Source organism: Chenopodium album, chromosome 16 (assembly GCF_948465745.1).
Source record: "Chenopodium album chromosome 16, dcCheAlbu1.1, whole genome shotgun sequence".
Taxonomy (NCBI): Eukaryota; Viridiplantae; Streptophyta; class Magnoliopsida; order Caryophyllales; family Amaranthaceae; genus Chenopodium; species Chenopodium album.
In genome coordinates, this window is record NC_137849.1 from 28,988,125 (window position 1) to 29,002,232 (window position 14,108).

Here is a 14,108-nt window from a genome sequence, read left to right on the forward strand (position 1 = left end):
CCAAATAACCCCGATAATCTGAAGGAGAGTACTGACTAAATTTAACAAAGACTTCTGCAGATTGACCATTTGACCAGACATACCACAAAAATCCGAAAGAAGGCCCATCAAATTATCACAAGCAGACAGAGACACTTGGAAGAACAACAGAGAATTGTCTACAAAGAACGAAAGTGAAATAGAAGGTGCTCCCCGCGAAATACAAATGCCTTTGAGTAACGATTGTTCCTCTGCACTGCGTAACATGGGAGAAAGAACTTCCATACAGAGAACAAACAAGTACGAAGAAAGCGGATCACCTTGTCGAAGACCACGTTGTGGGAGAAAGGTGGAAGATGGATCCCCATTGACCAAAACCTGATAAGAAACTGTAGAGATGCACTGGTGTATAATATGAATCCAGTACGGAGGAAAGCCAAAGACCTTTAAAACATGGAGTAACAAATTCAGCAAACCCGATCATAGGCCTTATTCATGTCCAGTTTCAAAGCAGCATAAAACCGTTTCCTAACTCTTAAAGCATTCATGAAAAAGAGAAGTTCATGGGCAATTAAAGCATTGTCTGACATAAGACGTCCTGGAACAAAAGCATTCTGGCAATCAAAAACCAAAGAAGGTGAGACAAGACGGAGCCGACTAGTAATACATTTGGCGATGCACTTGTAAAGAACATTACAAAGACCAATAGGACGAAACTGCGTAACAAGCTCCGGACTGTCAACCTTGGGAAGCGAATTTAAGAAAGTATGATTCCACTCCTTCAACATATAGCCATGCGTAAAAAAATATTGAACTGCTCCAACCACAAAAGAACCGACCAATTCCAGTTAAACTTAAAAAAAATCCGAAGAAAAACTATCCGGTTCTGAAGTCTTATTATCATCAATATAATACTAAACATGGCCTCCTTAATTTCCAAAGCTGAAAAGGGAATTAACAACTTCTTTTGTTGTTCCGAGGAAAGAGAAGGTAGATGAATTTGATCCCACCAAGAAGAGCTGTCACCGGAGAGGACCCCTGGATATTATACAAATCCTTATAGAATGAAAGCACCACCGACTTAATACCCACATACCCAAGAACCATCTAAGGACTTCAAACTGAGAATCTTATTACGATGGCAACGAGACTGAACCAAAGAGAAAAGGAGAGACGAGAATTACTCTCTTCATTTACATCCCAATTAACCTTCGCACACTGACGTAAAAACATAAAAGCAGTAAGAGCCTCTGCAACCTTTTCCTCCCTTGTAGTAAGAAAAAGGCATTGGCCAACTCAAGTATGCAAAATAGAGGCAACCTGAGCAATAGACACAGCTAAATCCTTCCAATCAATACCCCATAATCGTTTATGAGAGGTGCACCAAAATAACAAATGTTCTCTAGAGATAACTTCCAAAAAAAAGAAAACATCGGAGAACCTCTGACGACCATTAAAACTATAGAGTCAACTATAGAGTGTACGTCCTTTCCGATAAACACCAATTTTTTATCCTATATGGTCGATGAATTTTATTATGCTCAGTTGAATAAGATAGAATAATAGCAGCATGATCCGAGAATAAAATAGGATGGTCAATTACAATTGTATCCGGATACTCTTGAATCCAAGAAGAAGTTGCATAAGCCTTATCTAGGCGCTCAAAAGTTAAGTCGAAATCAGACCGATTATTTGTCCAAGTAAACTCTGGCCCTGAAAACTTTCAATAAACCCGACTATAATCGCCAGTCCATGAATTCATGACGACTAGGTATAGAAGTACAACGACCCACTTTATCCATTAAATATTCCACCTGGTTAAAATCCCCTAGTAAAATCAAGTTTAAATTTAAACACAAAATATATGAAAGGGCAGACCAAATTTGAGGTCAATCAATGACATGGGGCGCTCGATACACAAACACCACATATTTTATTACAGAGCCCACAAGAATGTCACAGAAGATGAAATTTGAAGTAATCAAAATAGGAAATATCTAAAGCGGGGAAAACCACAACAAAAACAAACCACCACTCAAATCAACTTCATCTGTACCACAAAATCTTGAAAAAGGAACACCAGACAACTTTTTTTTCAGCAATATCTAAAAATACCATAGTTTTCATCAAAAACATAACCACATGAGCGGACTAATAAAGAGCTAATATACGGAACTTTAGGTGAGTCCGCCTGCCTAAGACCCCTACAGTTCCATGATACAAACTTCATCTCACACTGGGTGGCCCAATAAGGGGAGCCACCAACCCTTCAGCAGAGTCGTCAGAGGTAATAGAAGAAACACGAGAGAATGTTGCAGTAGCATGACCTGTTCGCTCTGTCAAAGGAAAACAGTAGAACCAGTCTAACGAAATACTAGCCGTAGGGAATATTTCAAGCATTACCCCAAACTTGAACCCCACTGTGATCATACACTTAAGCATGGTGGCGTCCAAAGGGAAGGAAGCTAGAGCAAAAGAGTCGCCAACAAGTTTTAGGAACTTGTAAACCGTTCACAGGGTGAAGGTTACACCCCTTAACGATCCATGAGATCGTCAACTCCAATAGGTCTGGAACCATGACTGGTGTTCGGGGATGAAGGTACAAATCCAACCTAAAAGAGATTGAACCTGCCCTAATAAAATAGGCCTCTACTTTATTCTTCTCGTAGTCATGTGCGCTTTCTGACTAACATGCAATCATTAGGTTAACCCTAAACCTGTTTATCTATGTTGGTTGAATTTTATGCACAAACAAATCTATTATTGGCGATCACTTGAATTATAATCATATTAGCCCTAAACAAGATTATTAATTATCTTATTAAGCGTGATTACAAGTACCAATTCCCTTTAAACATGCATAAAAGGCGTGATCAAGCAATAACAAATAATAATATCAAGCAACATAATAACAATCATCATAATTATAATTATCATAATAATAATCATAAAAACAATTATAAAAATAATCATAATAATAATCATAATTATCATAATCATGTTAAAGCATAATATAAATAGCAAGATCCTAGGCATGATACTAACAAGATTAATAACAAACCCTAGCATGTCACTAAACAATAAAAATCAAAGCTTTAGCCCTAGCATGATACTAACATGATATTGATATGATATTAGGAAAGAAAATAGGAAGCACCCTAAACATGATACTAGAAAGCAATAATAACATCCTAACATGATGCTAGGAATTAAAAAATAATAAACATGCTTTCTACAAGAATAGAGCAATAAGACTACATACTTTGATGCCTCGTGCCTCTTTCTAATAACAAAATACACGCGTTAGTAACTTCAACGAAAATAATAAAATCAAACAATTAAATTAAATAATTGAAATAGGAATTTGGGACCAAACCCTCAGAAATATCAAACCTTTCACGTCTAGGGCGAAGGCAACTTCGAACTTGGCTAGGTGTGTCTAGTGCTAATGTATGAGGAATTGTGTTTGTAAAAGGCTAGGCTAGAAAGAGAGAGAGAATATCAAGAATTTCTTGATGAGAGTTGATGATTGTAGAGAATTGATTGTAAACGGAGGTTTAAGGACCCTATTTATAATAAAATATTCCGGATATGATAAAAAAGAATCAGAGTTCGAAAAGGAATAAAACACGACGTTGTCGCCGCAATAGCCCCTGTCGCCGCGCGACAGGCCTGTCACCAGGCGACAACCTGTGGTGTGGCGCTGCAGGAAGTTTTTCCACACGTTTTCCTATTTCTGATAAAATTTAGCATACGAGGGATAAAACTGTAATTTTATTTAAAACACTTCTTTTATTCCAAATAAAAACTCATAAAACTCAATTATCAATACTAATCACATTAGGATTCAAAAGAACCTTCTAAGAAATTCTAGAAGACTATAATCAATCCTAATTGCATTAGGAATTATAAATCATAATGGGCCCTCCTCTAGATCATTGGGCCGCATATAAAATGTCAAACCGGGCCCAGTTTAGCAATTTGGCCATAACTTCCTCATTATTCATCGGAATTGGGCTTAGAATATATCATTGGAAAGATCTTCTCGAGCCCAATCCAACTACACTATTATTGGACCCTTGCCATGGACCAAACTAAACTGGATTGACTATTTTCATAAAATAGGTTTTCGAAAACAGAGAGAAAAGAAATATTTTCAAAAACAGAAAGAAGAGATATTTTAATAAAAACAACCATATCACTAGACTTTTCACACTTTCACTTCATTCGATTATGATTCGACGTGAAAGGTATTCATCACTGGGTTTGGTTTTGGGGAGACATATTTGGGTGTCTACACTAGCTCTCAATTCATCATACAGATTTGTGTCCAAAACATGTAAAAAAATTAACTCTTCATTTTTTCCTCTTCGTTCTCCCATTCCCAAACAACATCCTAGGCAAATAGAAATTAGAGACACTTCCAATCTTGAGGAATGAGAAAGTGATTTTGGCTTTAGAAACGGTTTTCTTAAAAGGAGGTTTTGGTTGCTTGAAAGGATTTGATCTTTTCAAGAGAGGGGCACAGTAGTCCATTTGGCTTTTTTGCTACCCAAGATTAGAGGAGATTAAGGAGATAGAAGAAGTGAGGTGATGGGTAAGACATATGCTTAGGATGAAAATTGAAATTCATCTTATCAAATTCTCTCTTCTTTTTTGGATGTAAAGATGAGCCAGGGAAAAGATGGTTTGGGCTGGGAACAAGTGTTTTGTGGGTTAAGAAAGTAGAATCAGTTGGTTTGTGGTTGGGTTCTTTTGGAGCAAGGTTGATATGTTCGAGTGGGTTTGAGTGTATTTTCCTTTTTTCCAAAGGGGGAAGGGATGGTGTAGCAAGCATAAGAGGTCTTTTATTTGGTTGGCGTTTTTGGGATTGGGGTGGGACAAATTTTTTGAAAAAACTTTGGAGATTCACTTTAGTTGTTCTGAATTTTTCAGTTCTTCTTAGGCCAATATTCGAGTTGGAGAGATTATGGGCAAGATGAAAAGCAGACTTATACAACCCAAACTTATCAACCACAGAACTAGGCATAAAAGGAGGCAATGGACAAGAATTCTGCTTATGACCAACCTTATTACACTTAGAGCACAAAATAAAGAAGTTCTCATATCTAATATTAATCCACTTAAACTCAAAGTTTCTAATGTCCAAATAGAAACCCGGTAACAACGGTTCAAAAATATGAATTTGGAGTTTTACTCTTATCACATACCAATTGAACCTGGTTGAGGACCATCAGTACACAAAATGTTCCCAGCCAAAGAAAGCATTGGTTTAACAACGTTTATATTGCATAAGTTCAAAGGCACTTCATCAAGATGTACCCGTATGTCAGCCTTGTCAAAAATTATATCCCTGATTGAGTTACTTGGAGTCCAACATTGAAAAACTAGGAGAGCAACTTGGTATGCCATCGACCCTTGCTCCAACATAGCATCTCTGTCTCGGGCGTCTTCACATAGAAACAGAAAGTTTTATTGAACTTCTGGACTATGATTTCCCCAAATTTTAACCACTGGTTTGAAACCCAATCTTGAATTCGATTCACAGAAAATTGACGATAGTCCACAAATCTGCCAATAACTAGATGAAGGTGGAAAAAGGAATCTTGAGATTTATAATTAGACAAATTCTGGTTTCGATTGTCGGCTAATTGAGGTTTTGACATTTTAATTGAAAAGGGGAAAGATGGCAATAGGGAAATTGTAAATGTAAATCACGAATTCCGATTCAAGTAGGAAAGCTAACCACTAAAGAATATGAGTCTACAAAGATTCCACTAACCTTGATTCTAAAACTAGCTTTAATTTTTTTATTTTGAATTTGATGGCGGAAGACGGTGAAGAAATTGGGAAAGGGGCTCTAGTTTCCTACAGAGATAAGCTCTCTTTTAGTGAGAGAAAGTTTTTTATGTGATATTAACCAAATTAGTTGAATGAAGGCGATGTTGGATGCTAGCAAACTCTTACACACAAAATGTGAAAAATAGAGGTGAGAATGTTATAACAACCCAATTAAAAAAAATGAGGACTCCTAATTTTGCTTCATGTGTGGGGTAATGGGTCATATTGGAAAGGAATGTATACACGAACTTGAGGAGCATAGACGCCAATGATTAGGGATTTAGGGTGGGGAACGTGGTTTAAATCCTCTCTAAGGAAAGGTCGAAAGCACGAAGAAATTTATTAAGACCTCCATGCATCGAGAAAACTATTCTTCGTCACATGGTAAACAATTTAACAACGTCAACTTTATCATCTGCTAGAAAGAGCACAAAGAAAGCATAGCTAAAGAAGGAATATAATGAGGGAATTCGTGAGGCTAGAAATGGAGGATGGAAAATGTGGACATGGAGAAGGAGGTATGGCAGTGGCGGAGCCACTATAGGAACATGGGGGGACAGCTGTCCCCCCATTTTCAAAAAAAAAAAAACCAGCTTTTTAAAAAAAAAAAAAAATTATTTGAACGTTGAAAAGGAAAGCCCGTGACTTTGGAAGCTCATTTTTAAAACAAAACAAAATCCACAAAAGTGACAACATTGTCAGAGTAGTAAGTAGTTGTCCCCCACTATCCTCCACTAAAGTCTAAAACCAAAATTTGTAAAACAAAAATTAGGGAAAAACACAAAGTCGTAAACCAACGGCATTACGGCCCGCAACCTTTGTGCGTGAGTCGTGACTAGCAGACCGGACCACCGGCGACGGGCAACCAGACCACCGGCGACCAAACCATCGAACTTCTGGTTTGGATTGTTCCTTCACTTTCCCAACATCCTCAATTTAATTTCAAAGTAAGTTATAACCCTAAATCCCTAATTTTATTAAAATCAGATTTTTTATTTTTTGTTGTTTAATTGTTTATGTTATTGTCTACTTAATTGTTTAATTGTCTTGTTCCATTAAACTATTGTTGATTTCTTGAATGTTGATTGTTGATTACAATTTGTTGAATGAGTAATTGAGTACTTGGTTGAATAATTGTCTTTTAATAGTTATGGTAAATTGGACAATTGGTAATTGATAAATTTTAAATTTATATAGGTAATTAATTAGTTTATTTTTTCTAATTTAATAGGATGTCACAACTCAATCTTCGACAATTTATGTCTAAAAGAATGAAATCCCAAGATGTACCCCCTTCATTTAGTACTCCCCAAACTCAAGAAGATGATATGGAAATTGGTGGTTCAAATGCTAGTAATGTAGAATCGGAGGATGAAGAATTGGTATATGATGTGGAACTTCTTCCTCATGATCCCGGGAAAAGAATGAACAATATGGATTATCCCCCTAATCAAAGAAATGCGGTTAGAAGAGGTTACATTCTCAAACAACCTTGTCAACCAAAAACCCATGATTTTCCTAAAAGACAAGTGTCCGGAATGCGTCGTTTTAGTGTTAATTGGTTTAAAAAATGGGATTGGCTTGAATATAGTATTGAGAAAGATGCCGCCTTTTGCTTTGTATGCTACTTGTTCAAAGGTGAAATTGAATCAATTACGGGGGGTGATGCATTTGTAGATGGTGGGTTTAGGGCATGGAATAAACCGGAAAGATTTGAGAAGCATGTTGGGGGTATTAATAGTGCTCATAATGTTTCTTATGAGAAGTACGTGAATTTAAGAGATGGGAAAAAGAAATCAATTGTGAATGTGTTAGAAAAGGCAAGTGATGTGGCTAAAACACAATATTTTATTTGTTTGAAGGCATCTTTAACTTGCTTGAGATTTCTTTTGGGGCAAGGTTTGGCATTTCGTGGACATGATGAAAGTGATGAGTCATATAATAGAGTAATTTCATTGAGCTTTTGAAATGGTTAGGAGAAAAGGTTAAGGAAGTAGGTGAACATACTCTTGACAATGCACCTGGAAATTGTCAAATGACTTCTCCCCCCATTCAAAAAGACATTATTAATTGTTGTGCAAAAGAAACAACTAAGTGTATAATTGAAGAGCTTGGTGATGGTTACTTTGCTATATTGGCCGATGAGTCAAGTGATGTGTATCAAAAAGAGCAACTTGCTATTGTTTTGCGCTTTGTTGATAGAGATAGTGGTTCGATAATGGAGCGATTTTTAGGAATTGTTCATGTTGGTGATACTACCGCTTTATCTCTTAAAGATGCAATTTTGTCTTTACTTGTGGAACATTCATTAAGTCCATCAATGATAAGAGGGCAAGGGTATGATGGGGCTAGTAACATGAAGGGTGAAGTAAATGGTCTTAAGACTTTGATTATGAATGATACTCCAAGAGCCTACTACATTCATTGTTTTGCTCACCAACTTCAACTAACATTAGTAGCCGTTGCTAAAAAAAATGATAGTTGTGGTTGGCTTTTTGAGATACATGCAAACTTGTTGAATGTGGTTGGTGTGTCTTGTAAGAGAAGAGAAATGATTCGTGAAACTCAAGCTTAAGAGGTTGCTCAAGCATTGGATTTGGGGGAAATTGCTAGTGGATCGGGTTTAAATCAAGAGCTTGGTTTGAAGAGGCCCGGGGATACTCGTTGGGGATCTCATTACAAGTCTCTTATAAACATCATCCGTTTGTTTCCTACAATTATTTAGGTGCTTGTGCGTATTGGAAAGCATGGTGCATCGGAAGATAAGTTCAAAGCTCAAATTATTTTAGGACAATTAGAGTCATTTGATTTTATTTTTGTAGCTCATTTGATGATGACTATTTTTGGTTATACTAATGATTTGTGCGTTGCTTTGCAAAGAAAGGAGCAAGATATTGTACATGCCATGAAACTTGTTACATTCACAAAAAGTGTGTTACAAAAAATGAGGGAGCAAAGGTGGGAGACTCTCTTAAACAAGGTTGTTTCATTTTGCACTAAACATGGCATAGATGTTCCTAATATGGATGCTCCTTATGTTCCTCAAGGAAGATCAAGGCGTTTTGTTGAAGAAGCTACAAATCTACATCATTTTCGGGTTGGAATTTTTTTGGGAGTGATTGATTTGCATCTTCAAGAGCTTGATAATCGCTTTAATGAAAGAAGTATGGAGTTACTTACATGCATGGCTTACCTAAGTCCTAAAGATAACTTCTCATCTTTTGACAAAGAAAAGGTACTCAAACTTGCTTCTTTTTATCCCGAAGAATTTTCAACTTTTGATTTGATGACTCTTGAAAATCAACTTGATGTATTCATGGAGAATATGCTAAACGATGAAAGATTTCATAATTTGTATGATCTTAACTCTCTTTCATGATGCTTGTTAAAACTAAGAGGCATAAGACTTGGCCTCTTATACATTTGCTTATCAAGTTGATGTTGATTCTTCCCGTTGCTATGGCAAGTGTTGAAAGAGTGTTTTCTTCAATGACTTATGTTAAGAGTAAGTTGCGAAATAGCATGGGTGATCAACTTATGAATGATTGTTTGGTAACTTTTATTGAGAAGGATGTGTTCCTACAAGTCACCGATGAAGATATCATTGACCGCTTTCAAAAAATGAAGACTCTAAGAATGCAATTGTAACTTTTATTTAAAGTTTATGTAATTTTTTTTTTTTTTTTTTTTTTTTTTTTTTTTTTGGATTGTATGACTTTGTTTGTTTGGATTTTGAGTTGTAAAACTTCGACTATTAAATTATCTATCCGTTCAAGTATTTTATTTTTTCAACATTTTTGTTAACTCATGTGTTGTCCATTTGTCCCCCCATGTTCTAATTCCTGGCTCCGCCACTGAGGTATGGGGGAAGGAATATCCACCCGAGGAAGAAGCTCTTAGGAGGAAAGGTGAAGCACCTTAATATATAATATATAGGGGTTGGGGACGATGTACTAGATAATGTAAGTTTGATGTGGCAAACCTTACCCTGTCTATAGGGGTGGCTACTCCTACTCTCTTTATGCAAAACTGCATAATAGAGAGAACCTATATGACAATGTAGACTTAAATACTAGTTTGATTGGTGAAAAAAGGAAAAAGGGAAAAATCGGGCGGATAGAGATGACATAGTGAGGAGAGAGTGGAGGAGATGAAACGACTACAAAGCTCTTATGTAAACCTGAATGTTTAAACCAAAAGTAAAGTAATAGAGGTTGATTTTGACCAAGCACATAAAGGACAATGGAAACATTAAGCTCGAACTACAATGGCCTTGGCAACCCATTGATAGTTAATTATCTCCTGGATTGGTGCTGGATAGGAGCTTGAGTTAATTCGTATGAATGCAGTTTTGTGAGCGGTTTATGCTTGAGTAGTTATAGGAACGAAATAAGGTGGAATGGCTTTTGGTGGAAAAATGTAAATGTAAATGTACGTTAATATTTGACTTAGCATATTAATGCAGAGGATTGGGATAGTGAGAATGTACCATGTTGGAAAGAAGCTTGAAATTATGGTCATGGATGGTTAGAGGATCTCGTGAAAACATTAATTAGATACTATAAAAATGCACAAAATTATAGCCCCTTAATGTTTCAATGTAAAATTGTATAAAGTTAATTATAATAAACAAAGTAAAAAAAAATGATTGATATTTATGAAAATTCAAAAGAGTTCCTCGAACATGGCGCGCGCATTGTGCGCGTTAGCCGCTCTAAGAATTGAAAAATATGAGATAAAAGAAATGAAGCAAGTACATTGATCGACGTTATTGTTTCCCTATAGTCAATACACTAATATTCAATACTTTCAAATTAATGATATGTTTGTAACAAACAACATATTTTTCCTGAAACAAAGTCATTTTTATTACAGGTATATTTTATTTTATTCACACTAAAAAACATTGCAATTTCGTTAAATATAAATTGCACATAGATTATATAAGATTAAATTAATTACATATAAAAAAAAATCAATTCACATATAAATTATAAAAGAGTATTAATTACAAGAAATAATATGATATGCATGATTAAAGGAATATTCAAAATGATTTGTATCATAAAATATTATATTTCATATACTTCTTAATTACAAAAACTCTATTCATCACATGTTATAATCATCTGAATGTAATTATTTGAAAGAAAAAAAATTCAATGTTATAAAAGTTTGGTTGTTAAACTAAGGGCTAATACAAGAAAACATATATCTTTTCTAACTGATCTATTTCACAGGTGAATAATTTAATGTCTTTTTTTTATATGTACTAATCTATAGTCATTGTATTAAGACGTGCACCCATCATCATCATATATTTGAATTCCTCAAAATTAATGGTTCCATCCCCATCACTATCAACACCATTAATCATTCTTTTACACTCACTTAGAGAAAAATCATCCCCTAAACTCTTCATCACCATTTGCAACTCCTCAACTGTAATTTTCCCATTTCCATCTGCATCATATATAGAAAATGCCTCCTTTAAATTAAATAGAACTTCATCTGAATCTATGCCGTTTGTGTTAAGAGTAACAAATTCATTGAAATCAATGAATCCATCACCATCCGCATCAACTTCTTTGATCATTGTATGCAAGTCTTCCTTGGTCACTTGTTGGCCTAGGCTTCCCATGATAGATCCTAATTCCGACGAAGAAATCTTTCCATCACCATTTACATCAAATTTCTTAAAAACATGTTCAAGTTCCTCAATATTTGTATTTTGTGAGCGAAATGATGATGAGAAAGGTTCAAACAAAGGATTTTCATGGCTAGAATTTGCATCTCCAGGATTATTGTTGGTCCCTCTTTTCTTTTTGAAAAAAGTTTGCGCAAAACCCATCACGTTTGCTTTCAAATGGTTGCTTAATTATGAAAATTGGAAATTAGAGAAAGAAAAATGTTAGGATCAACTAAGGGAAAGAATAGGAAAGAGAGATTGAGATCTTAAATTTGTAGTCTTTTTAAGTAATCTTGCTCATAATTAAAAAAAAAATAACAATTTAAAATAGAATTGACAAAAGAAATCTTAGTAATTGACTTTTTCCTATTGTTCTATTGTTGAGGAACCTAATTTTGGATATATAATTGTGTGATTTGTATTGAACTTCAAATCAGACCAGAAATATTCATATTAGAATTATTCATTCTCGTTCACTAATTGCTAATTATCATTAAATGTGTATTAACAAATTTATGAACGGGTACGTATTTTAAAAATACACTATAAGACAAATCTAATAAGATTTAATTTGATAATTTTTTTTTCTTTCCATATACTCGTAGATTAGTTTAAAAATGCGGTCAAATTAAATTAATACATTCGAGCAGATTAAATTAGAAAAATTCAAATGATAACAAACCATATCTGAAAAATTCATATCAAAGCAAACAAAACTTAATTAAAATTACTTGTTCAATACATAATATTATTGGTCGAATGATTACATTGGGACAATTTTATTTTTTTTGATTAATTTCAATGAGAATTTCTTAAACAAACTAAAAACCATAATTAGGCCCTGTTCACTTCACATTATTTTGTTGAACTTTTTTTTTTTTTTTTTTTTTTTTTTTTTTTTTTTTGAAAAACAGTGAATGAGAATTATAATGAACTAGCTTAGGACGCGTGCCATGCACGGTAAGTATAATTTAACTTTTAAAATTAATTAGTTATGTCTAACAAATAAAATTTGATAAAACATACACATCAAAAAATATATGAAATTATAGTGTCATAATCTATATTAAAAGGCAAAGTAAAAATTTTAATATATAATCTCATGTTAGTTTTAGATAAAAATAAAATAAAAATGTTTGGCAATTTGGACATCTTTACAGCATGCTCATTAATGAGGAAATGTAAATATTCTTTCTCCTTTTTATCTTTACTTTTTTCATTATAATTTTATCTCATATTTCACTTAGGTAAATTGATAATGTCTTTATCATTTTTTTTTTTTGAAGAAAATCATTAAAAAAAATTATAAGTTGAAAAAATTACAAAAATATTTAACAGCAAATTAACTCAGTTAGCTTGCTTCATAAGATTTCAAATCAATATACCAAGAATAGAAGTTGTTTTTTATTTTATTTTATTTTTTAATGAACCCATCTATTGTACAAGTATAATGATGATTCATTAATTCTAATGTTAATATTGTATTTTTGACTCCGTTATTTTATAATCTCCACTATATTTTCGAATATTTTAGATAAATTACATCTTATTTAATTTCTTCCTTAAGTTAAAGGTCTCCAAATCTTGTGTTACTACTAAAAGTGATCATGGGTCAGTAGATATTGCCAAAAAAGACTCGTTTCAAGTTATTGGAAAGATACTTAAAAAGGAATTGAAATAATATTTTAGCAAAATCTAATTTATTGTTACTTTTTTGGCAAATTCAATAATACTCCATTTAAAAGATGATCAAAAATGAGTTGGAATAATATTTTAGGTAAATGTTTATGAAAGAATTATGAACACCAAATAACATTGTCATAAAGATAATAAAAAAGATTTAAAATAATAATTGTATCAAATATCTAAAAAAGGTTTAAAAGGAAGGGGGAGTTTTGGAGGGAAAAACAGCACCAAGTGGTGACACGTGTCACTCCTGGTGTCTGTTTTAGTATTAAGAGTTATTTTTCTAATGAACCCATCTGTTGTACAAGTATAATGATGATTCATTAATTCTAATGTTAATATTGTATTTTTTGGCTCTGTTATTTTATACTCTCCACCATATTTTCGAATATTTTAGATAAATTATATCTTATTTAATTTCTTCCTTAAGTTAAAGGTCTCAAAATCTTGTGTTACTACTAAAAGTGATCATGGGTAGGTTAGACATTGCCAAAAAAGACTCGTTTCAAGTTATTGGAAAGATACTTAAAAAGGAATTGAAATAATGTTTTAGCAAAATCTAATTTATTGTTACTTTCCTGGCAAATTCAATAATACTCCATTTAAAAAATGATAAAAAATGAGTTGGAATAATATTTTAGGTAAATGTTTATGAAAGAATTATGAACACTAAATAACAAAAGAATATATTTGTCATAAAGATAATATAAAAGATTTGGAATAATATTTGTATCAAATATCATAAAAAAGGTTAAAAAGGAAAGGGGAGTTTTGGAGGGAAAAAACAGCACCAAGTGGTGACACGTGTCACTCTTAGTGTCTGTTTTAGTATTAAGAGTTACAACAAAAGAATACATTTGTCATAAAGATAATATAAAAGATTTGGAATAATATTTGTATCAAATATCTAAAA

At 33.5% G+C, this 14,108-nt stretch overlaps 2 protein-coding genes and 1 pseudogene across 2 annotated transcripts; 2 read left to right on the plus strand and 1 right to left on the minus strand.

Annotated features, from left to right (window-relative positions):
* Nucleotides 1-7,148: 7,148 nt before the first annotated feature.
* LOC145584042 (uncharacterized) lies at nucleotides 7,149-8,395 on the plus strand. The gene is made up of 2 exons (XM_081640982.1): nucleotides 7,149-7,719; nucleotides 7,797-8,395. The coding sequence occupies exons 1-2, from the start codon at nucleotides 7,149-7,151 to the stop codon at nucleotides 8,393-8,395; spliced, it is 1,170 nt and encodes a 389-aa protein (XP_081497108.1).
* A 369-nt stretch (nucleotides 8,396-8,764) lies between these two features.
* LOC145584043 (uncharacterized) lies at nucleotides 8,765-9,199 on the plus strand. Its single transcript, XM_081640983.1, has one exon. It carries the CDS (start codon nucleotides 8,765-8,767, stop codon nucleotides 9,197-9,199), a length of 435 nt encoding a protein of 144 aa, XP_081497109.1.
* A 1,893-nt stretch (nucleotides 9,200-11,092) lies between these two features.
* On the minus strand, nucleotides 11,093-11,671 carry LOC145585080 (putative calcium-binding protein CML25 pseudogene; annotated as a pseudogene).
* Nucleotides 11,672-14,108: the final 2,437 nt, after the last annotated feature.